Source organism: Triticum aestivum, chromosome 7A (genome assembly GCF_018294505.1).
Source record: "Triticum aestivum cultivar Chinese Spring chromosome 7A, IWGSC CS RefSeq v2.1, whole genome shotgun sequence".
NCBI lineage: Eukaryota > Viridiplantae > Streptophyta > Magnoliopsida > Poales > Poaceae > Triticum > Triticum aestivum.
The window spans coordinates 129639339-129661008 of record NC_057812.1 but is presented as its reverse complement, the minus strand read 5'-3'; the positions used below and the strand labels follow the sequence as shown (position 1 = coordinate 129661008).

Genomic DNA, 21670 nt, shown 5'->3' with positions numbered 1-21670 from the left:
AAAAACCTGCCCCCAAAAGAAGAAAAAACCGGTTATTCACAAAACGAGAGCGAGCCTTCCGAGCCCATTACAGGCGATACAGATGGTCCAGCCCACTAGCTGTGCCTTCGGCGAAAACAGTAGAAACCGGCGCTCCTCGGGCCAAAAAAAAGCAGCACGTCGCGCGTGGGTAAGGAATTTCTTCGCGTGCACCCAAACGGAGTACATAATTCCAAAAAGACCCTCCCCCGGGCCAACGCCACGCCATTACTACCGTCCAACGCTACTCCAAGCTCCACACGATTTCCCCAACCGGAGACTCGGACAGACAGGGTCGCCCAGATCGGAGCAGATGACGGCGGCAGCGGGAGCGGCGACCCGGCCGGCGCTGGTGGTGGGGGCGCTCGTGGCGGCGCTGATGATGCTGGGCTCGGAGGCGGTGTGGCTCGACCTGCCGCCCTCGGGGACCAAGTGCGTCTCCGAGGAGATCCAGCCCAACGTGGTGGTGGTCGCGGACTACATGCTCATGTACGAGGCCCACGCCACCGCCCACCCCACCGTCGCCGTCAAGGTAAGCGCGGCGCGATCCCCTCCCTTCGTCTTCGCATGTTTGCTTTCTTGTTCCAGTGGTTTGATCTTGATCTAGACCGGTGAACTCTCGCGTGTTGGGATCCAGGTGCAGGCGACTTTGGGGGCGATAGATACTAGCTTGTTTTAATTATTTGTGTTAAGTTTAGTTGGTGGATTGAACTTTTTGAGTCAAAATTAGAGCCTCCGTGGCAATTGAATTTGGGCATTTTTAGAAGAGAAAACTGACCAGCTTAAGTTAACATCTCCTAGAGAAGTCAACAGGCAAAAGTTTTACATTTAGTGTAAGTTGGTGCACAGGGTCTGTGCTATGTGGATTATGGTAAGGTTAAATGATGTTAATCCAGTACTCCAGTAGTTTGTCATGAATCTGCTCATATGCTCCAGTGCTTTGTTCTGGAGGAAGCAGCTGAGGTTTGAACCGTTGAGCTAGACATGGTGGACTTGATGCGAATTGACCCAAAGTGCCACTTCCTAGTTGCTTCACATCGGGGCAACATGCTGTGGACTGATAATTTCTATGCATGTAGCAATATCCCAAGTAACGTGACCTGCAGCTGCAGGACTCTTTGGGCACCTGGCACCTATTATTAGAATAGCATGGTCGTAGGTACTGAGACTAATAAAAGATGATTGGGGTTAAGAAAACAAGCGAGGGATGGATTGTTATTCATTATCACCGCTATGGATGGGCTGATGAGATTCTGGTAAGATGCAATCATGTTTGCATGTGGGCAGACGGATGAACATACAGGGATATGACATAAGGTCCCACTTCTCACCCATCCTGTTGTAGATAATGAGAACTTCAGATTTCAGACTCATGATGTGTGTTGCGCAATCCAGGGAACCAGAGATTCGATGATACATGTGTATTGTAGCTCATAACTGGAAAAGTACCAGTAAGTAACTGGGATTAGCCACATGTTCACAACTCTGTCGTTCATATGTCCAAGAATTCTGCAAGCAACACATGGATGTTGTATTGTACTTTTGCGGTGCCTATGTTTTCTTCTGTAAAACTTTTGTGGTGGCTAAATGGTGCTTTGGCATGCTGAGTGTGTATGAATATGGTGACTTTTTTTGCTAATGTTCACACACATAATTAGCATAGCATGTCCATATATCAGTTAGTCTTATGGAAGATTTTTTTAGAAATGATGATTTCTGAAGACAATTTTTTTTTCTTGCTTACTCATTTGTATTGTACATGTTTGTGTAGGTTACCTCACCATATGGCAATACTGTACATCACAAAGAAAATGCCACAGTGGGCCAGTTTGCATTTACAACTTCAGAAGCTGGAAACTACCTTGCTTGCTTCTGGCTAGACAGCGCAGAGAAAGGATCAGGAGTATCTCTAAATCTTGATTGGAAGATAGGGATTGCGACAAAGGACTGGGACTCTGTTGCCAAGAAGGAGAAGATTGAGGTGTGCCAATTATTTAAATACACCTAGTCCAAATGGCACTATACTTCAATGTAATGCATTGTTTTTTGTTCCTGATTATTTTAATCTGAAATTTCTGTGTTCAGGGTGTTGAATTAGAGCTCGCGAAACTTGAAGCTGCAGTGGAATCCATTCATCATAACTTATTATATCTCAAAGCAAGGCAAGTTATCTATTCTACTTTTTGTGTGTGTTTTAATAGCCAGACAACAGATTGTGGTCGTTGTGCTACGTTGCACCAGTCTATTTAGGTAGGGGAGTCTGTAGTCTGTACTATTTCCAGTTGGATGTTTTTATATAGGCTAAATATAAATATACTTTGAACTAACTGTTACATATAAAAGTTGGTGACTATGAAACTACAGCATTGTGATTTGTGAAACAGAACCTACGGGTCTCATCTGTCTTGGGCTGTAGATTGAGCTGCTATTTGAAGTTCTTAGGTGGTCTTACAGTTCTTGGGATATGGACAAGCAAACCTACTAGCTTTACTTATCTTTACTACAATATAATATTTGGAACTGGCAATGCATAGCATAATGCGTGATCTTGATGTGTTTATGCAGGGAAGCGGAGATGCGGGAAGTGAGCGAGAAAACGAATTCCAGGGTTGCCTGGTTCAGCATCTTGTCACTGGGCGTGTGCATTGTGGTCTCCGCTCTGCAGCTATGGCATTTGCAAGGCTTCTTCCAGAAGAAGAAGCTCATCTGAATTCACTCGTTTCACCATGTACTCCTGTGCTGTTAACTACCTTAGCAAGAGGACAGTTTTGTCGTATTTATTTCGACAAACTCATGTGATGGACAAAACAGTTCCCTGGTACAAGATACATGATTTCAATACCAAGCAGTTCCTTGGTGTTTGGTGCTTGATACATGATATTATGTGCAATAGAAATATTTTCAAATCTGCTACTTCTAGGATTATATTTGGCCTTTGTGTGTGACATAGTATATATAGATTGTGAAATTTTATCATTGTCTCATCTGAATTTCTTTTGGTACCAGGGAATTGAAATACTCCTAGTATTAAAATTTATTACCATCTACTCCCTTCGTTCCATAATATAGAAGTGTTTTTGATACTACGCTTTGACGGAGGGAGTATTTTCTTGCCGGGGTAATTAGAGCTAGGGGAACTTCAAATCTATTGTTTGGCTGGAGGGATTGAGAATTCACAAGGGAATATGCATAAGACTTGAGACTCCAACTAACAGGCGAGGGAGTGTGCTGAAAGGGAATTGTTTTAGTGAGTCAATCGTAACCCTTCATCCTAACTTCTCTTGTCTAGTCCCTTGTCAATTCTCATGAACCAAATAAGGGAGTACAATTTCTTCGCAAATTGTCAAACATAATAATTCCTATCATGCACCAAACAGAGGATTGGGATAAAACGACTTATCTCATGTCTAATCTCAATACAACTCCTTACTTTAAACTCTCATTCCCCCTCTCAAATACTCCCCCCGTCCGAAAAAGCTTTCTCTCAAATGGATGTATCTAACATCAAGTTAGTGCTAAATACATTCATTTTAGGGACAAATTTGAGACAAGTTTTTTTGGATGAAGGGAGTATTGCCAAACATGCTGTAGAGCACTTGGGGCCTGTTTGGTTTGCGCCCTAAGCTTGCCACGCCTAACCTTAGTCGTGCCACAATAGCTTAGGCATATATTTGGTTTATTGCCATATTTGTGGCTTGCCACACTTTTCTAGCCACTTGGTCCACATGTCATAGGCCTAACTTTTTACCAAATCTTGCCACACTTATGGTGGCCATTTTGTGAGCCACACTTTTTGTGGCAGCCACACTTTATCTAAGATTAGTTGTCGTAAAGTTAGCCATGAACCAAACAGGCCCTTGATTTTGGGGCTGTACTAGGCTTGGCCGGGCCATGTCAGACACAGACAGTGGGCTTCCCTAAAAAGTGGTTAGACAGTGCCCAGTGGGGCTTCGCCGGATAGACGAATCACGGTCGGTCAAACAAGGGAACTGTTTGTGGCCGGGGCACCGGCCGAACCGTTGCGCCGGTCCAATCCACGCGCGCCTCCTCCCAGCCACTCGGCTAACGGCACGTAGGATGGGCCCCTGCCCACGTGGGTCTTCTTCCACCTTTTTCTCTTCTCCCCGTCGCTCGTCGCTCGTCTCTCTCTCTTTCTCTGCTCCTTCTCAGGCCCCGCTGCCTTGGTCAATCGTCGTCGCCCGGAGGCCTCCCAGGCCGCCGCCGCCATGGGAATCAGCCGATCCGGCTGTCCTCGGCCAGATCCGCTTGGTTCCGCGCCACCGGAGCTCTGCCTACCTCGTCAGACCCGGCCATGCCGGAGCTGCAACCGGCCACGCCGGACTACACCCGCGGCACAAGTTTGCTGGATCGAGGTTACAACCATGGTCATTTTTTGCTACAACCGACGAGCCTCGGTGCTACAACCTGCATCGGTTTTTGCTACAAACAGTCACGGCGAGACGACGGGCGACGAGATTTTTGCTACAACCGTTATTGGTTTTTGCTACTACTAGCGACCTTTTTTGCTACATCAGTGACCGCGGACGACACGGCATAACAAGGAAAAGCTGCAACCGTAGTTAATTTTTGCTACTACCGACGAAGTTTTGTGCTACACCGATCAAGCCGGAGCTGCGACCTCGTGACGGCGGCAATGGCGATTTGCTGCAACCATAATAGGTTTTTGTTACTATCATCGAAGTTTTTTGCTACAACCGCTGCGCCCCTGCGACGATGACGACGGTGTGTTTTTGCTGCAACCGCAGTTGTTTTTTGCTACTACCGGTGAAGTTTTTGCTACATCCGTTCAAACTGCGCTGATTAACTGGCGGCCGTCGTCGATGCAATCCCCTGCAGCCAGCATCCACGGCGAGGGCGGCGGCGGAGCTACAACCATCGCAGTCGAGAGCTGCAGTCGCAGGTAGAGTTGTTGCATGGGTCGAGGCGACGACGAGGACGGCCGGGGATGGTGGGGACTGGCGACGAGGACGGCCGGCAAGGGCGGGGGACCGGCGATGAGGAAGGCCGGCGAGGGGTGGGGCTCGGCGACGAGGATGGCCGCAGAAGGGGGCAGGAGGCGCCGCGCCGTGCTCCCCCGAGCGAGAGATGCGGATCTGGCCTGACCACGCGAGGAAGAAGCTGTTGGGGCGTTTTTTTTTAACCAGATCCAAAGGCTGCGCGGCTTACATCCAACGGCTGGGGCTGGACCGGCCGAACGATTCGGCCGGCGCACCGGCGCCTATCGGTGCCCGTCAAACAAGGCAGTCCAAACACTCCGCAGCGTCAGACCGCACCACAACCAACCGCGCACCATGCGTCGTCTCGGCCACTTCCCCCTCCTCGCCGCCGTCCTCCTCGCGGTGGTCCCGCACCCGGCCCACCCGCTCACCGAGCTCGAGACCTCCCAAATCCGGCGCTTCCAGGACTACCTCCGCATCTGCACCGCCCACCCCGCCCCGGACTACGCCGGCGCCGCCGCGTTCCTCCTCCCCTACGCCGCGTCACTCGGCCTCAGCTCCAAGACGCTCCACTTCAGCCCCTGCAAGTCAAAGCCGCTCCTCCTCCTCACCTGGCCGGGCACGGACCCGTCGCTCCCCTCCATCCTCCTCAACTCCCACCTCGACTCCGTGCCCGCGGAGCCCGAGCACTGGATCCACCCGCCCTACGCCGCGCACCACGACCCCGCCACGGGCCGCGTCTACGCCCGCGGCGCGCAGGACGACAAGTGCCTCCCCATCCAGTACCTCGAGGCCATCCGCGGCCTCCAGGCCGCCGGCTTCGCGCCCGCACGCACCGTCCACGTCTCGCTCGTCCCCGACGAGGAGATCGGCGGCGAGGACGGCCACGAGAAGTTCGTCCAGTCGGAGGAGTTCCGCGCCCTCAATGTCGGGTTCATGCTCGACGAGGGGCAGGCCTCGCTCACGGATGTTTACAGGGTTTTCTACGCGGATAGGCTGGTGTGGAAGCTGATCGTCAAGGCCACGGGGGCTCCCGGGCATGGGTCGAAGCTGTTTGATGGGGCCGCCGTGGAGAATCTGATGGATTGCATTGAGACCGTGGCTGGATACAGGGATGCACAGTTCGAGAAGGTGAAGTCGGGCAAGTACGGTCCCGGAGAGGTGGTGTCCGTGAATCCTGTCTACATGAATGCCGGCACGCCAAGCCCCACTGTAAGGATACTCCTACTTGTTACTTTGTTAGCTATTTCGTTCAGTGCACGCTGATGAAATAGTAGAGAGCAATGATTATAATTTGAGATGGTCAGACAACATCATATAGAGCATTTATTATTATTAGCACAACTGAGATCAGCTCTGTCAGCCAGTGCAAACTGACGAACTTCGTAGGCTTATCCTAAATTATTCTTTCTACAAAACGTACATCAATGGGTCGAAGTAGTAAACCTAATTAATTTGTTCAAGAGATCTAGTACAAAATGAAGACTTGAAGCAATGCCGTCACGCACTTCGTCAGTAAGTCAATACTGTGGGAGGCAATTGCAAAACCAGATATTTTTTTGTAGAAAACAGTGTTTGGGCGCTAACTGCAAAACCCACACATATCTAATGAGGATAACTAACAGGGAAAGGCTAGATGGCATTGCTTCAAGGGAACTGGAATATGTGCAAGGGAGGAAGGGTAGAGGAACATAGATTAGAATGCGAGAAGATTAGCAAAGAGTAGATTAATTCTTCTTTACTAATAGATGCATGTTGATAGGGACTGTGTAACTCTATCTAATCCCTAGGTTACAATCTGAACTGTAACGAAACTTTTACTTTACATGGAATATACCAAGGACATAAACTCAACTAACAACGGTGCTCATTATTCTTATGTCTAGTTTCCAACTAACAGTAGCAGAACAAAGCACAGTTCAGCATGAACAGTACTTTGCTGTTACATATGCCAAACAGTACCACAACACAGCATATCCTCCTGCTCTACGCCTATTCCATTCCTTTTGCTTTATTAATTGAACTTTTCTATGAACTGAGATGAGATCATATTATTTTCTATTACTTCCAACGTAGCAACTGGCAGTTCAGAACAAGCAAAAAGGTAAAAGAGTTCGGAGTACTAACAAGAAGCCCACTGATCAAATCAGGTCTGGGGCCCAAACTGTTGAACAAAAAACATGTTAGCAACCAGTGCCATCTCAGATTTATTAACTAAACTTATGTTGCTCTCTCTGCATTGCACTTTGCAGGGGTAAGACTAGGTTCCTATAATCCCTCCCCAGACCCCACCTTGTGTGGGAGCTTCTATGCACTGGGTCTGTCCTTTTTTTATGTTGCTCTCTCTCTCATACTAGCGTTTTTGTTAAGGCCAATGTTCAGGAAATCGTTAACTGGTAACTTCTCGGTCAACTGGCTATTAGGGGATTAGTAGGTGAATCGGCCAATTAATCGGATGATAAATCAGTTAATCGGCTACTCGGCGACCCACCAAGCAGGGATTAAGCAGTCAGTTAAACTGATTTATCGGCCGATATTTTGAACACGTGGTTAAGGCATTGGAATTATCTAAACACAGAACTCTTGTGTGATTTACTTAAATGTTCTATCTTCTATGTTCATGCAAGTATGTAGTTCATGTAGTACGATATTAGCATGCATGCCAGCATCATGTTGCATGCACATGAGCTTGCTGGACGATGAGCAGAGCATTGAACAAGGGCAGTTTTGCTATATGGCTAGGAGCAACCAACTGCTTGCATTGACCACCCCCTGTTCCAAAATGTGGAGTTAAAGGATCACAGCTGACCAAGCTGCAAGTCTTAAGACCCGCTTATTTCTACACTTCCAATCCTTCTTTAAAATATTCTCGCTTAGATCAGACAAATATCCTAGTACTTGACATGCAGGAAACATAATCTGACTTTTTTCCGTAGATGTTCATCATTCTATTACCTTGTTTTATACTATATTTTAGATCACTTTGAAGGTAATCATCTGTCGGAATGAAAAGGTCTAGACCTGATAGCAATAGAGGATAATTTACAAATTTGTGCAGTAGATGCCACTATTACCTTGTGATTTGCAAGTAAAATTGAGGTAGTCACGTTAATCTAATATTTTGGGAGAGCACTTTGAAGATAGTATTTTGACAAAAAGGGCAAATATGTAGATCTTGCAGTAATGGGATGATCTGCAAAATGTGTGGTACATGCTGCCATTACCTTGTGATCCCATAATTTTGAATTACTGTATAAAATATAGTTATTTTACTTGCATATTTTTGGAAAATACTGAAGCAAATGTATAGAATATGCCATATTATATTAACATCACAGAGTCTGGAATATGATTTCCAGGAACCAAGGTCTAAAACATAATTTCTTGACAGTATAAGGTCTGTAGTACACATATTCAATACATGAAAAAACTAAAATGGAATTATACAAATACAGGGTGTCAGGGTCTAAAACTTAATTTACAACACTTTGTAATCAACTAGAGGGTTGCTATGCAATATACAAGAACCTAGGTTGAAGCCTGTTTGCCCTTTCAGATTTTACAATTCAAATTTTTTGGATCACAAGGTAATGGCAACATCTACTGCACATTTTGCGGATTAACCCGCTACTGCAAGATCTACATATTTGCCTTTTTGGCAAGATGACTGTCTTCAAAGTGATTTTCCAAAATATTAGAATTAATGTGACCACCTCAAGTTTTTACTTGCAAATCACAAGGTAATAGTGACAGCGACTACACAAATTTCCAGATTATCCACTATTGTTGTGAGGACCTTGTCATTCTGACAGATGAATAACTTAAAAGGATTTTCTGAATATAGCATAACGCAAGGCAATAAAACTATGTAATTTCTTCACCCATTAAAATATACGTCTCCTACTGTCCTTTCCTTAAAAGAAAAGGTAACAGCATTATGAACATCTATTCTATTGACACAACTCACTCATCAAATCATGTCTTGGGCCCAAACTGTTGGGTCATAATAAACATTTTAGCAACTAGTTCCTATCTTAGATTTATTAACTGGTCTTATGTTGCGCTCTCTCTCTCTCTCTCTCTCTCTCTCTCTCAAACCAATGTTTTTGTTAAGGCATTTGAATCATCTTAACACAGAACATTGTAGTCTGATTAACTTGGATGTTCTATGTTCAGGCAAGTATGTAGTTCTTGTAGTGTGATATTTGCATGCACGTGGTCCTGCTGGACGATGAGTTGAGCACCGAACAAGTGCAGTTTAGCTATATGGCTGGGAGCACTCAACTGCTTGCATAGACCATGCCCTGATCCTAATTTCTGGATTAAAGGATCACCATTGACCAAGCTGCAAGGCTTAATACCCACGTATTTCTACACCTCCAATCCTTCTTTCCAATATCCTTGCTTAGATCAGACATGAATATATATCCTAGTACATGTATGAGATCGTTGGGAGTCCCATCTCTTTGTGTAACCTAGTATTCATAATATTTTCTGGCAAAATCCAGTATTTGCTATCAAATTGATTTTAACTTTGGCTTCCACTTTTCGCTATGGAAAAGTTAGAATAGTTCTTGAAGCCAATGTTAGAATCAATTTGATCGTTGAAAGTTTATTTTAAAATATCACAGCTATTAGGCTATGTATAGATATAGGGCTTCATGTGAGCTTATTCACAATAATTATTACTTCCTCTGTAAAGAAATATAAGAGCGTTTAGATCACTACTTTAGTGATCTATAAATGCTCTTATATTTCTTTACGGAGGAAGTATTTATCATCATGCATGTAGGTAGTAGAGTAATTTTTGAAGCAAAAGTTAGAATCAATCTGATTGTGACAAGCTGGGTTCTTTAAGAACTTTCAGAACTTTTAGGCTATGTATAGAGATAGGGCATGCGAGCTTATTCACCATGATTATTTCTCATCATGCATGTAGTTAGTAGAATAATTTTTATGTGTTTGTTCTAGCCCAACGATACTGGAGTGGAAGTGGTCCTTCGTCTTGCAGTTTGGTGAATGCTGAATTGATGATCCATTAACCCAGAGTAGGGATGAATGCATCTGGTTGGTTGCTCCTAACCATCAAATCTGAGCAAAAGTTGATTTGCTCAGTTGTCTACACATTGGTCCAGAGCTCAGCAGCTGCAGTTCTTTTAAGCAGACGTGCACTTGGTCAAAGGTCTAACTATCAATGTCAGTGAGGCACTAAAGCAAACCTGCATTAGGCATGCTCTATTTTATTGCACTTTATCTGCACTGCTGCTATCTTTGTAATGTTCTCGAGATGCCAAACCCATCACAATAAGACAAATTAATAGAGGTCTGGTATAGACAGTGGCATACGCCAAAAATCAACATTGTCACAGAATCTATTCATTTCTACACATGGCTTCTGTGTAGTCTCTAAAGACTAATCGATGCAGGGCTTTGTGATGAATATGCAACCTTCAGAAGCAGAGGTGGGTTTTGATCTCCGCCTTCCTCCAACCGAAGATATTGAACAGATCGAAAGAAGAATCAAAGAAGAATGGGCACCAGCTCATAAGAACTTGACTTACCAGGTGAATATAGTTTAACTTTTATGTGGGTAATGGAATATAAATCGAATTTTGCATTGGCAGTCTTCTTCTATTACTTGATTTTCTAAGTTCCTGTCTTTGTATTGTACAGCTGATGAAGAAAGGACCAGTGAGGGATGTTACAGGACGTCCCTTACTTACACCAGCCAATGAGTCAAACCCATGGTGGTCTGTATTTGAACAGGCTATTATCTCGTCAGGTGGAAAACTAGCAAAGCCTGAGATCTTATCTTCAACCACGGACGCCCGATTCGTGAGGCAGATGGGTGTTCCAGCCCTTGGATTTTCTCCAATGATAAATACTCCAATTTTACTTCACGATCATAATGAGGTAATTGATCTTTGCCTGCTATTGTAATTTCTGTTTACATAGTGTGATGGCTGAGTCAATTTTATCTCAAAATCGCAGTTTCTGGAGGACAAAGTGTTCCTGAGGGGCATCGAAGTGTATGAACATCTTATTAGGGCGCTAAGCTCTTTCAAAGGCTGATTCAAAATAGACACATAAATTCTACCATTGTTGTACTCCCGTCACATGTAAATTGAATGTAGCAAGAGAACTCGGACGCCCACAACTATCATGCTCCAACCTACAGTTAGATTGGTTCGGGCTCAACCACATAATCTGCGGATAATGGAAATCTGCGGATGATGATCTCTGAAATAATGGAAATCTGCAGATGATGATCTCGGCGCAGGTTAAATTTGTATGTAATGTAAATACAGAGTTACGAACTGTAACAAAGTCGATGTGTAAGGTATTTCTCCATTTATGGTCTGCTGGTAGCCTGGTATCATGTCTGCCGAGGGAAAGCAGAAGTGCTTTTTGAAACAAGACACCCAGCATCGTAAATGGTTCTGCTGCATTTGTTCTTTGCCCCATCTTGCAGGAAGTAGATTGTTTCGCATCCGGGGCAAAGATTTGGACATGAATCTTGCTTCTCTCCCATCCGGGGAAGCTTCTCCGCTCCTTCCGGCCCATCCACTCCATGCCCCTGTGTCACCCCGCTCCTCAAGTCGTGATGCCTTCCAGCTGCACGAAGATAAGCCTGTAAAAGATGGCGATAATATATTCGCGCTGTCCATTTCCCCAGCCTCGCCGAATAAAAGAGAGCAGGAAGCCACTGCAGGGCTACTACGTCATGTCAGTCAGCCAGGGGTTTAAGTCCCGCCAGCTAGGCTGTTAAAACGCGTGAGCGTGGCGTGGGCCACGCACGCAGCCTGCCGTGGGCCGATCTGATTTGCTCTCTCTCTCTGAGAGAGAGAGAGAGAGAGAGAGAGAGAGAGAGAGAGAGAGAGAGAGAGAGAGAGAGAGAGAGAGAGAGATGAGAGAGAGAGAGATGTGAGAGAGAGATGTGAGAGATCTAATGCGTGCTTTGTTATGATTAGGTCGTTTTTCTTCCTGCCCACGCCCAGCTGTCTGTCTGCCAAAGTGTCTGATGAAAGAGAGTGTGTCCGGTCGAGAAAGGCGCCTCTGTGAACTCTGAAGTGGACGTGCATGTTACATGTAGGTTGGTTGTGGTACGAGAAAATGCGTGCGTATGTGGTGATGCAAGTCGTGTAACCACGTGGCGTGTTGACCCTCGGCCCTCGGGCACTGGATGGCATGCGTTCAGATTCATGTAGCATCATCATCTGGATAACCAATTTTTCACGGTGGGGTTACTTTCATGGAGATCCTGCCTGGATAATTAACCGTGATTATATCATCACCCGTTGCTCTCCAACGGTTAGTCGGCAGGTGTTGTGCACAAGCGTGATACCGTGATACGTTCTTACCACTCCACAGGTGTGCACGCGTGCTCTACTGCTGTGTAACATCGTCGTCGTCGGCAGGTACCCTACCCTACCCACGCCAGGTCGAGGCGGTTGCGGTTCAGTCGATCGACACCATCGCCTTCTTCCACTGCTCCGAGGTCCGAGCTACGCATGGCACAGGAGCTCACGCGTTTTGGGACGCCGCTGCCACCGGACGCGTGCAACTTGCAGCGCTGCCGGCTGGCTCCAGCTAGCCTGGCTCTGCTGCCGCTGCCGCTGTCCGGATGAGACGATCCACGACGCGACTTCGTACGGGTTGGTTGTTGCATCTCTGATGCCGTGCCTGACGCCGTACTACGCCGCCGCATCCCCCCAACTAAACCCCTGTCTCCGTCTGAATCTCGCCCCCACGGACCCACGGCCCCCAAATCCGCGAAGCTGCCGCGCCCGATAAACAAATGGCCCGCTCCTATTTCCCTAAAAAAAAAGAGAAATGGCCCGCTCCTCTGGCGCATGTTACCCTGCCGTTGCCGTGCGCGTGAATTCCCACTGGGAGGGGAGGACATTGGTCTCGCCTCGCCAGGGGCGATACGTCTCCAATCGTGTGCAGTCAACTCGTCGGCAGGGTGTAGTACTGGTGAGTTGATTAGTTAACAGTTAACCACAGCTGGAACCAACCGACTTTGGCTAATTACACATGCGGCCAGGGCCAGGGGGGGTGGTTAATCCGGTCGCGGGATCGAGACGTTAATGTCAATGTCCACGGCGCTTGTGCTTTGATACTCGCACGTCATGCGATCCTAGCTCTGGATTTTTCACTCCGACGCCGCCGCCCACATGCTCGGAGGAACACGCCTCATGTGAAAGGACCACACAAGTCCGAGTGAACGTTGTACACTGGTAGTGTTTGGCAGTGCCTTCATGTCGACGTCCATGGTGTTTGCGCCTTGATACTCACACAATCTAGCTCTGGATTTTTTACTCCGACGCCACGTGCCGGACCATGTTCAGTAGCACTCCCTTCGGCCCTTTTTACTCTGCATATAAGAATTGTCTGGAATCAAACCTCGTAAAATTTGATCATATTTATATGAAAAAAAATATCAACATCAAACCTTGTAAAGTTATACAATATGAAAAATTTAAGTTACGAAGCATCTAATGATAATGATTTCATGTTGTGAATATTATTTTTTACTATAAAATTGGTCAAACTTTATGAGGTTTGACTTTAAACAAATTTTATATGCAAACTAAAAAAGACTAGAGGAAGTACTCTTTTTTAAATTTTGTTCCATGTTCAGTACTAACTGACGAACATGACACATGTGAAAGTGCCACGGAAGTCCATGGATCGCCAGTGGCCGGGCGGCAACTTGCGATCTCACACACACAACTCCCAGGGCGGCGTTTACCATGGCCCGCCCAGAGACCTCACCTGTCAGAAAGTACTTAGAGCAACTTCAACGGGGCGATCTATTTTGTCGGTGGCCGTTCGTTTGGGTCGGCGCGGACACAAAAGACGGCCTAACGCATTGACCTAAAATGAACGCACGTCTGTTTTTCATCCGTAAACGACCAATTCTCAGTCCATTTTTAGCCTGATTTGCGTCGACGCGGACACCCGACGGACACGCGCGCGCTCGTCTACTCCTGTCTCCGGGGCCGCCGGTCTGTGGCACATTGGCCTCCCATTCCATCCTGCGGCCAACAAAGCAACCCTCCCGCCTCCTCCGTTGTCGACGCCGCCGTCCATTTTTTCCGGCGACTCTTCCAGCTGGCGCCGCCTCCACATCCGCCCAGCAACGCCGCCCCCTTCCCTCCGTCGCCCTCCGCCGTCGTTTTGCCGCCGGGGAGCAAACTGCTTCCCACCGCCGCTTCCCCCACCGCACAGCCGCCCGTCTCCAAGAAGCCGCCTCACCGCCCCTGCCACATCCGAGGGGCACTCTCGTCGGACGTCGGCACACTCGTCGGACGCCGGCAGGGCAGCTAGCTGGTCTGTGGGCGCCGCGACTCCCCTCGCCGGCCGTCTCCTTCGTCGACGCCCGCAAGCTGTTCGACAGTTTGCCAAGGTACGAAATGGACTCCGCCGACGAGTTCTTTTTCCACAATTTCCTTTGCGACTCCGACGATTCGTCGTCCGACGACGAGGAGGAGATATTGGCTGCCGTGTTGGTTCATCGCCACCTCAACAGCCAGCGTCCGTTGTTTCGTGGCTCCATTCCAGGCCACCTTCCGGCGTTGAATCGCAACCGAGAGAGCGGGCATTTCCTTCTCTGGAAGGACTACTTTGATACAACAAACCCGTTGTTCAAACATCATAAATTCCGCCGCCGGTTCCGTATGAGTAGGCATGTTTTCAACCGTATTAGAGAGGGAGTGGTCGGCTATGATGGCTACTTCGAGTGCAAAGAGGATGCCGTCGGCAAGATTGATTTCTCCTGTTATCAGAAATGCACTGCCGCCATCCGAATGCTTACATACTGCCCAGTAATCTCATTGACGAGTATGTCCGTATGAGCGAGTCTACATACCTAGAGTCCCTGTATAAGTTCTGCAAGGCTGTGATTGCTGTGTTTGACCCTGAGTACTTGAGAGAGCCGACAACTGAAGATACAGCCCGTTTGTTGGCGATGAATGCCAGTAGGGGCTTCCCGAGGATGATTGGTAGTATAGACTGCATGCACTGGGAGTGGAAGAACAGCCCTTCTGCTTGGCAAGGGTAGTATAAGGGACATGTCAGGGCTTGCACTGTCATACTAGAGGCCGTGGCGTCTCAAGATCTCTGGATCTGGCACTCTTTCTTTGGCATGGCTAGATCACATAATGATATCAACGTGCTTTAGCGCTCGCCGGTGTTTGCTAGGCTTACCGAAGGCAACAGCCCACCGGTGAACTTTACTGTCAACGGCCACAACAACGACAAAGGATACTATTTGAGTGACGGTATCTATCCTCAGTGGACCACTATTGTCAAGACAATACCCAACCCTGTCGGAGAAAAAAGGAAAAGATTTGCCCAAGAGCAAGAGAGTGCTAGGAAGGATGTCGAGCGTGTCTTTGGTGTTTTGCAATCTTGATGGGGCATTGTTCAGTATCCTGCTAATACTTGGAGCACGCAGAAACTATGGAAGGTGATGACTGCTTGTGTGATCATGCACAATATGATCGTAGAAGACGAGCGTCCGGAACGTCTGTACGATCAAGGCTTTCAGTTTCAGGGTGAGAATGTTATGCCTGAGCATGGAGTAGCGGCAACATTTGAGCAGTTCACTCAGTTTCATGAAGACATGCGTGATTGGAAAACTCACTTGCAATTGCAGAATGATTTGGTTGAGCATATGTGGACTCATATTGGCAACCAATAAATGTATCTTTTTTTATTCGTTTGCAAAACTATGTGAAACATTTTTATTTGTATTTGGCTTGTAAAACTATACTATTTATTTGGGCGGCCGAACTATTTGGCTTGTTTTAAACATTTTCATTTCACAATATCTTTGAATGAAAAATCAATGTAAAATTAGGCGGCCAGCCGGCCACGCCTGCACATATGGATTGACGCGTTGGGCGCGCTGCCGACCCATATCAAAAACAGGGCGGACGGCCGATCCAAACAAATAAAAAGCGGACGAAATCGCCGTCCGTTTGGGTCGGCCCATTGGAGTTGCTCTTAGCACATGTTCCAAGACAGGTAGGTGTGGTTGACACTTGAGGCCACTTGATGCACTCTGCAGTCTCCACTCGGTTTGGCCAGGCAGGCAACAAGTGCATCATGCATGCCACAGCCCACAGCCCACAGCTGTATGTCCGAGCCGTGCCCGGGCAAGCCACACTCGAATCAAGGCACTATTATTTTATGCTAACACTGTACGCCCAAGGCAAAGACGCAGCGTCGAGTCGACTACCTTAGTAGGAGTAGCACACAGGATGCTTCCTTGCTTGGATTTTCTTACGCTATTATTTGCTCCGTATGCATTATTGCCAAACGTACGACCGCGGATTGTATATGCCACTGTTTTGTCAGAGTATCGCTGTGATGTGAACGTAATGCTTCATTACTTGTGTTCCACCAGTAAACAAATCCATGGACGAGGCACACACTGTTTTGGGCTGTGGCTTTGCGTCCTATAAGTAGAAGTAGCCCGTCGGAGCATCGACCAGACCAGTGAGCGCAGCACACAGATCAGCACTCAGCAACAAGCCTCGCGTCGCAAACCAAACCATCGACCGGAGGAACCGACTGAGCTAGGAGGAGGTTCTCGGAGAAGCTAGCCGTACGTGGCAATGGTGAAGACCGCGGCAGCAGGGAGCAATGGCGGTGGCGCCGTGGCGGCGAAGCAGCAGCAGCAGCAGCTTGGTGGGAAGATGAGGACGTACAAGGGGGTGCGGATGAGGAGCTGGGGCGCGTGGGTGTCGGAGATCCGGGCGCCGGGGCAGAAGACGCGGATATGGCTCGGCTCCCACTCCACCGCCGAGGCCGCCGCGCGCGCCTACGACGCCGCGCTGCTCTGCCTCAAGGGCGCCGCCGCCGCCGCCGACCTCAACTTCCCCGTGCGCTTCCCCTTCGACCTCCCCGCCGCCGCCATGTCGCCCAAGTCCATCCAGCGCGTCGCCGCAGCCGCCGCCGCCGGGGCCAGCGCTAATGCGTTCGACTTCACCGCCGGGGCCGACGACAGTCCCAGCGCTGATGCCGTCGACTTCGCCGGTGCCGACGACTACAGCGCCGGCGCCGTCACCCCGGAGTACTGCAGCTCCTCCAGCAATAATGCCTCGCCGGTGAGCTCCCCGGAGACGGCTAGCAGCGGCGCCGCCGACCTCGACGGCGTAGACCTCCTGGGTTACGGTTACAGCCAGTGCTCGCTCGCGGAGATCGAGGCCTTCTTCCAATCGCCCAAGTGCATGGAGTACGCCATGATGGACCCGTGCAGCGCGTTCTTCGCTCCGTCGCCGATGGCCATGGAGGACGAGTGCAGCTGGGAGGAAGGAGGCGACATTGGGCTCTGGAGCTTCTCAATGGACTGAGCTGGAGTCCGGCAAGCCGGAGCACCGAAGAAACTGACAACTCAAGCGAAGACCACAACTGGTCATGCATGGTGATAACTATACTTGATTCCATATAAAAATTGATGTGATTCTTTGTACACAGCAACAATAAGGTAGTTGAGCGTTGTGGGGGGAGCTCTCGTGGAGCTACATGTTTTAAGGCAGCTTCCATGGAGTTAACCTCCCTTCAATTGCTTGTTACATCCATGTTAAAGAACCTGCTTTGCAATTGCAAGCATATATTTCTTTTGGAACAACGGGCCCTCTCGTCAACTGTGTGGGTGTCTGGACTATTCACTTCGAATGATAAGGGATTTCAGTAAGGTTTTCATGCTTATCCAGAAGAGTGCACCGCTACAATTTTTGTGCGGATTTTTGAAGCTTTATTTGGAGTTGGACTCGGCCACAAGGACATTTAGGGGGTTAATTCTTTTTCACACTACATGGGAGGAGGGGGTCAATTTAATCATGCCCCCGTAAAATAAAAATAAAAATAAAAATTAATCATTCACCTTTGATGTCGCCTGGATCGAGCTGAACAAGGCCACAAGGACCTTCTTGCGCTCATCTGAAAGTGATGAGAGCGACTAGCTGACAGATACCCCTTTGGGGGCAACCACAACGGTCATTTTCCTTTTCTTCAGTTATTTCCCTTTTAATTGTTTTCTTATTTTTTAATTTTTTATTTTACTTTTCTCCTTTTGTTTTTTGTTTGTTTCTCATTTTATTCCATTTTATTAATATTTTTCATGTTTCTTCAAATTTTCAAATACATTACAACTATCTTTTTAAAATATGTGTTTTTCTATGTTTGATTTTCTTTCATACACATTGTATATTTTCAGTATACATCAACAACATTTTTTCAGTAGATGTTTAACATATTTTAAAATATTGTATTAGATGAATATATTTTTCATGCACATTGTATATTTTTTATAAATTAGAAACATTTTTTTGTAGATGTTTGAAAATTTTAAAATACGTGATTAATATTTTATTAAATATGTTTGACGATTACATTTTTCTACACATTTTATATATTAGTTACATATTTTTATACAAATGTAAATTTTATAAATATATTATTAACATATGTTTTTGATACTCAATCGACATTTTTAAAAAAATTATGTTTTTTTAACACAGTACAAACGCAAGCGCTCATATAAACGCGCATACACTCACCCCTATGAACGCACACACGCACACCCTACCCCTATGAGCACCTCCGAGAGACTATCATCTTGAGATTTTACGAAGTCACCGTAGGCGCCTCGTAGTCGACGGGAACGTCTCCTCCCACTGAAAGTGTACCGCCGGAATTCCTGAAATAAATCCAGGATAAATGCGAGCATCAGGATTTTATGTTTTGATGTTTATTTTTTTAATACATGTTCTATATTTTTCATATACATCAAGAACATTTTTTATTTCTACAAAATACGGTGAGACATATTGTGCTAATAGATCATCTCTTAAATAAGAGAAGATAAGTATTTTCTTATGATTTCTTTTTCGTCCACCTCAACATTTATCCTATGTGGCACTCCTAATATATCACCATTGTACATGCCCCAAGTGATATAGTCACGCCCCTCGTACTTGGCGCCTTATTCGCTATTTGTTGAAGGACTGACCGCACGATGCCCGCTCGTGGGCCGACCCGATAAAGGGGCAAGCGTCTCGCATGGTTGACTTGACGAGTCGACCATTGACGAGTGACACAGTTGACAGTTAAACTTTTAAAAAAAGTTTAGTAAACTCAAAAATAGTTTGCAAGATTTAAAAAGTTTGAGAATCTGAAAAAACATGAAGAATGACAAACTTCATGATTTTTTTTTCTGAATCAAGAATGTTAAAAAGTTCATAATTTTGGAAAAAAACTGTTAGAGGATTAAAAAAAATCATGAATTTTAAAAGTAATTGGCTCTGAAGGCATCGAATAGGGTTTGACTTTGATTTCAGGATTTCCTAATCCTCACATAGGGCGATGGAGGCCGAGCAAACGCGCAGGAATGCTCCCTGTGTGGCTGCCACCACCAGAGCGGTAAATGCGCACCAACCCATGCGACTTTAGTCCAGCCTAGTGCGCGTGCAGGTTGCTTTATTGGAGTTTTTTCTATTTCCTTTCTTTTTTTGGCACCTTTCCTTTTTTATTTTAACAAAATTCAAATAATATTCAAGAAAAAATTGAAAAAATATTCAAGATTTTTTTAAAAATGTTTGTGATTATATAAATATTCATGAAATTTGATTTCAACAAATATTTATTTTTTAAATGTCCATGGATTAAAAAGATGTGCAGAATTTTTAAAAAGTTTGTGAAACAAAAAAATCTCTCTGAAATAAAAAAACGTTCATGAATTTCCTAAAATGCTCACGAAGTAAAACTATGTCACAAATTAAAAATATATGTGAATTAGAAAATTGTTCATGATTTTTTAAAAATGTGCGGGTTTTCAATAGATGTTAACAAATTTCAAAAAATATTCAAAAATTAGAAAATGTTCATGAATTCATTTATTAAGGAAAAGGGAGAAATTGTCATCTAGTTACTGTTATGAACTTATAGTCCAAGGAGGACTACTCACAAATGGACATGATGTCAACAAGGTTGATGTAGGTGATCTCCACGATGAATTCCCCCTCCGGCAAGTAATGGAACATGCCTCCAAACTAGATCTCCATGGAACATAGAGAGGTGGTGTCGACGAAAAATCCTCGATAAATAGTTCAACTTTTTTGGGTAAATACAAAGGCAGGGGTGACGAGAGGTGGTAGAGGCGCCTCCTCTCGGGCACACGCGCCCCCTTCGTGCAACTAGTGGCTAGGCAGTGCCGACCTACCATGTGGGGCCCACAGGGGTCCTTGGTGGGGCCGGTGACCTCCGGCTACATTTTCTCTTAAATCTTCTTGATGTATTTTTCTTTGTTTTTTTGTCTCTAGAAAATTGATTTTGAAAAGCCCAAAAAAGAAAACAACAACTGACACTCCGCACCGAATTAATAGGTTAGTCCAGAAAAAGATAAATGATGATGCTAAAATTATGCCATTATGATATTAATATGGCATGAGGCAATATAAATATTATAGACACGTCTATGACGTATGACACGTGCAACCCCTACCTGGCGCGCCAACTGACTTGGTATTTTCCTGTCAATACATATTCGAGCATAACGAGGACAATTTACCCATGCTCAGGCCTTCGTATTGAGGTAATAATCTACTCTTGCTTGTCTGCACTCATGATCTAGCCTTGTATGAGAAACTAGGGTTTGCATCTACAAGGGATCGTTCGCAAGATCATAAAAAGGTTGAAGCCTCAGATGCATATTAGAATGAGGTTCCCATCAGGGGTCTCTGCCGGGACATATATTGGTGGTTGAGGCAGGGTTATAGGTCCTGAGTCGGTCAAGGAGTTGTCCTATGCTACGTTTGGTAAATAACCGTGGTGGGTTAATATATGCCATATCCAGACTTGTTTCCTAGCCTAATACGAAGGGGTGTCTATGTCTTGTCCCCCAAGGTGGTGATGCGCTCTGGATTATCGATGGACGTTGAGTTGTTGCTTGGGCTGCACTAATGTCATTGGACCTCTTTTGTCCTCCGGAGCTATACCCCGGGGTCATCGCATCGTCACTTAGTCACTTTTGAAGATTTTTATGGGATAAGTTGATGACTAAATGCTTGGTTAGTACTAATGTCATCACCAAACTGATGGACAATTGAAGTAGTCAATAGAAAATTACATACTATGCTTAGGGATGTCGTCTTAGAAAAAACTTAAATAATATTTACTCCGCTCACTACATTCTACCACTAAAATGTGTCCATTTGAAGTTGGTTATGATCTTATACCCCATGTACCCATTGATTTTTTTTGTCACTTCCATCTTTGGAGAAGATTAATTTTGATGTGACACATCATTCTAAACTAATATTAAAGATGCATGAGAAGACAAAGGACAACATAGCATTCATGAGTGTTAATCACAAACTTGTAGGTGATAAGGGTAGAAAGATTGTTGTGTTTGAACTAGGAGATCTTGTTTGGTTGCATCTAAATAAATTTGAAGTCTTACTTGGGAGAAGATGAATTTTTGGACTAAAAGATTACATGCAATTTTTTAGCATGTTTATAGAGGATACTCACTTAAGGTTGTATTTGGCACCCGCTCCTTGTTTTGGCTGAATTCCCCCTTTGTCCCTCCTTAAATACCCCGAGGGGCGGCGAGTTAGGATTTGGGTTTTGTTGATTACGTTTTGGTGTTTGCTACACTTTGTCATAGACACGAGAGTAGG

At 45.9% G+C, this 21670-nt stretch overlaps 3 protein-coding genes across 3 annotated transcripts; all 3 read left to right on the top strand.

Annotated features, from left to right (window-relative positions):
- Window positions 1-229: 229 nt before the first annotated feature.
- Window positions 230-2931, top strand: LOC543046 (transmembrane emp24 domain-containing protein p24delta3). The gene is made up of 4 exons (XM_044570270.1): window positions 230-550; window positions 1790-1999; window positions 2104-2180; window positions 2584-2931. Exons 1-4 carry the CDS (start codon window positions 332-334, stop codon window positions 2726-2728), a joined length of 651 nt encoding a protein of 216 aa, XP_044426205.1. The 5' UTR covers window positions 230-331; the 3' UTR covers window positions 2729-2931.
- Window positions 2932-5292: 2361 nt separating this feature from the next.
- Window positions 5293-11331, top strand: LOC123148906 (aminoacylase-1). Its single transcript, XM_044568427.1, has 4 exons — window positions 5293-6188; window positions 10403-10540; window positions 10650-10889; window positions 10968-11331. The coding sequence occupies exons 1-4, from the start codon at window positions 5331-5333 to the stop codon at window positions 11046-11048; spliced, it is 1317 nt and encodes a 438-aa protein (XP_044424362.1). The 5' UTR covers window positions 5293-5330; the 3' UTR covers window positions 11049-11331.
- A 5130-nt stretch (window positions 11332-16461) lies between these two features.
- LOC123148905 (ethylene-responsive transcription factor ERF014-like) lies at window positions 16462-17646 on the top strand. Its single transcript, XM_044568426.1, has one exon. The coding sequence runs from the start codon at window positions 16604-16606 to the stop codon at window positions 17339-17341; it is 738 nt and encodes a 245-aa protein (XP_044424361.1). The 5' UTR covers window positions 16462-16603; the 3' UTR covers window positions 17342-17646.
- Window positions 17647-21670: the final 4024 nt, after the last annotated feature.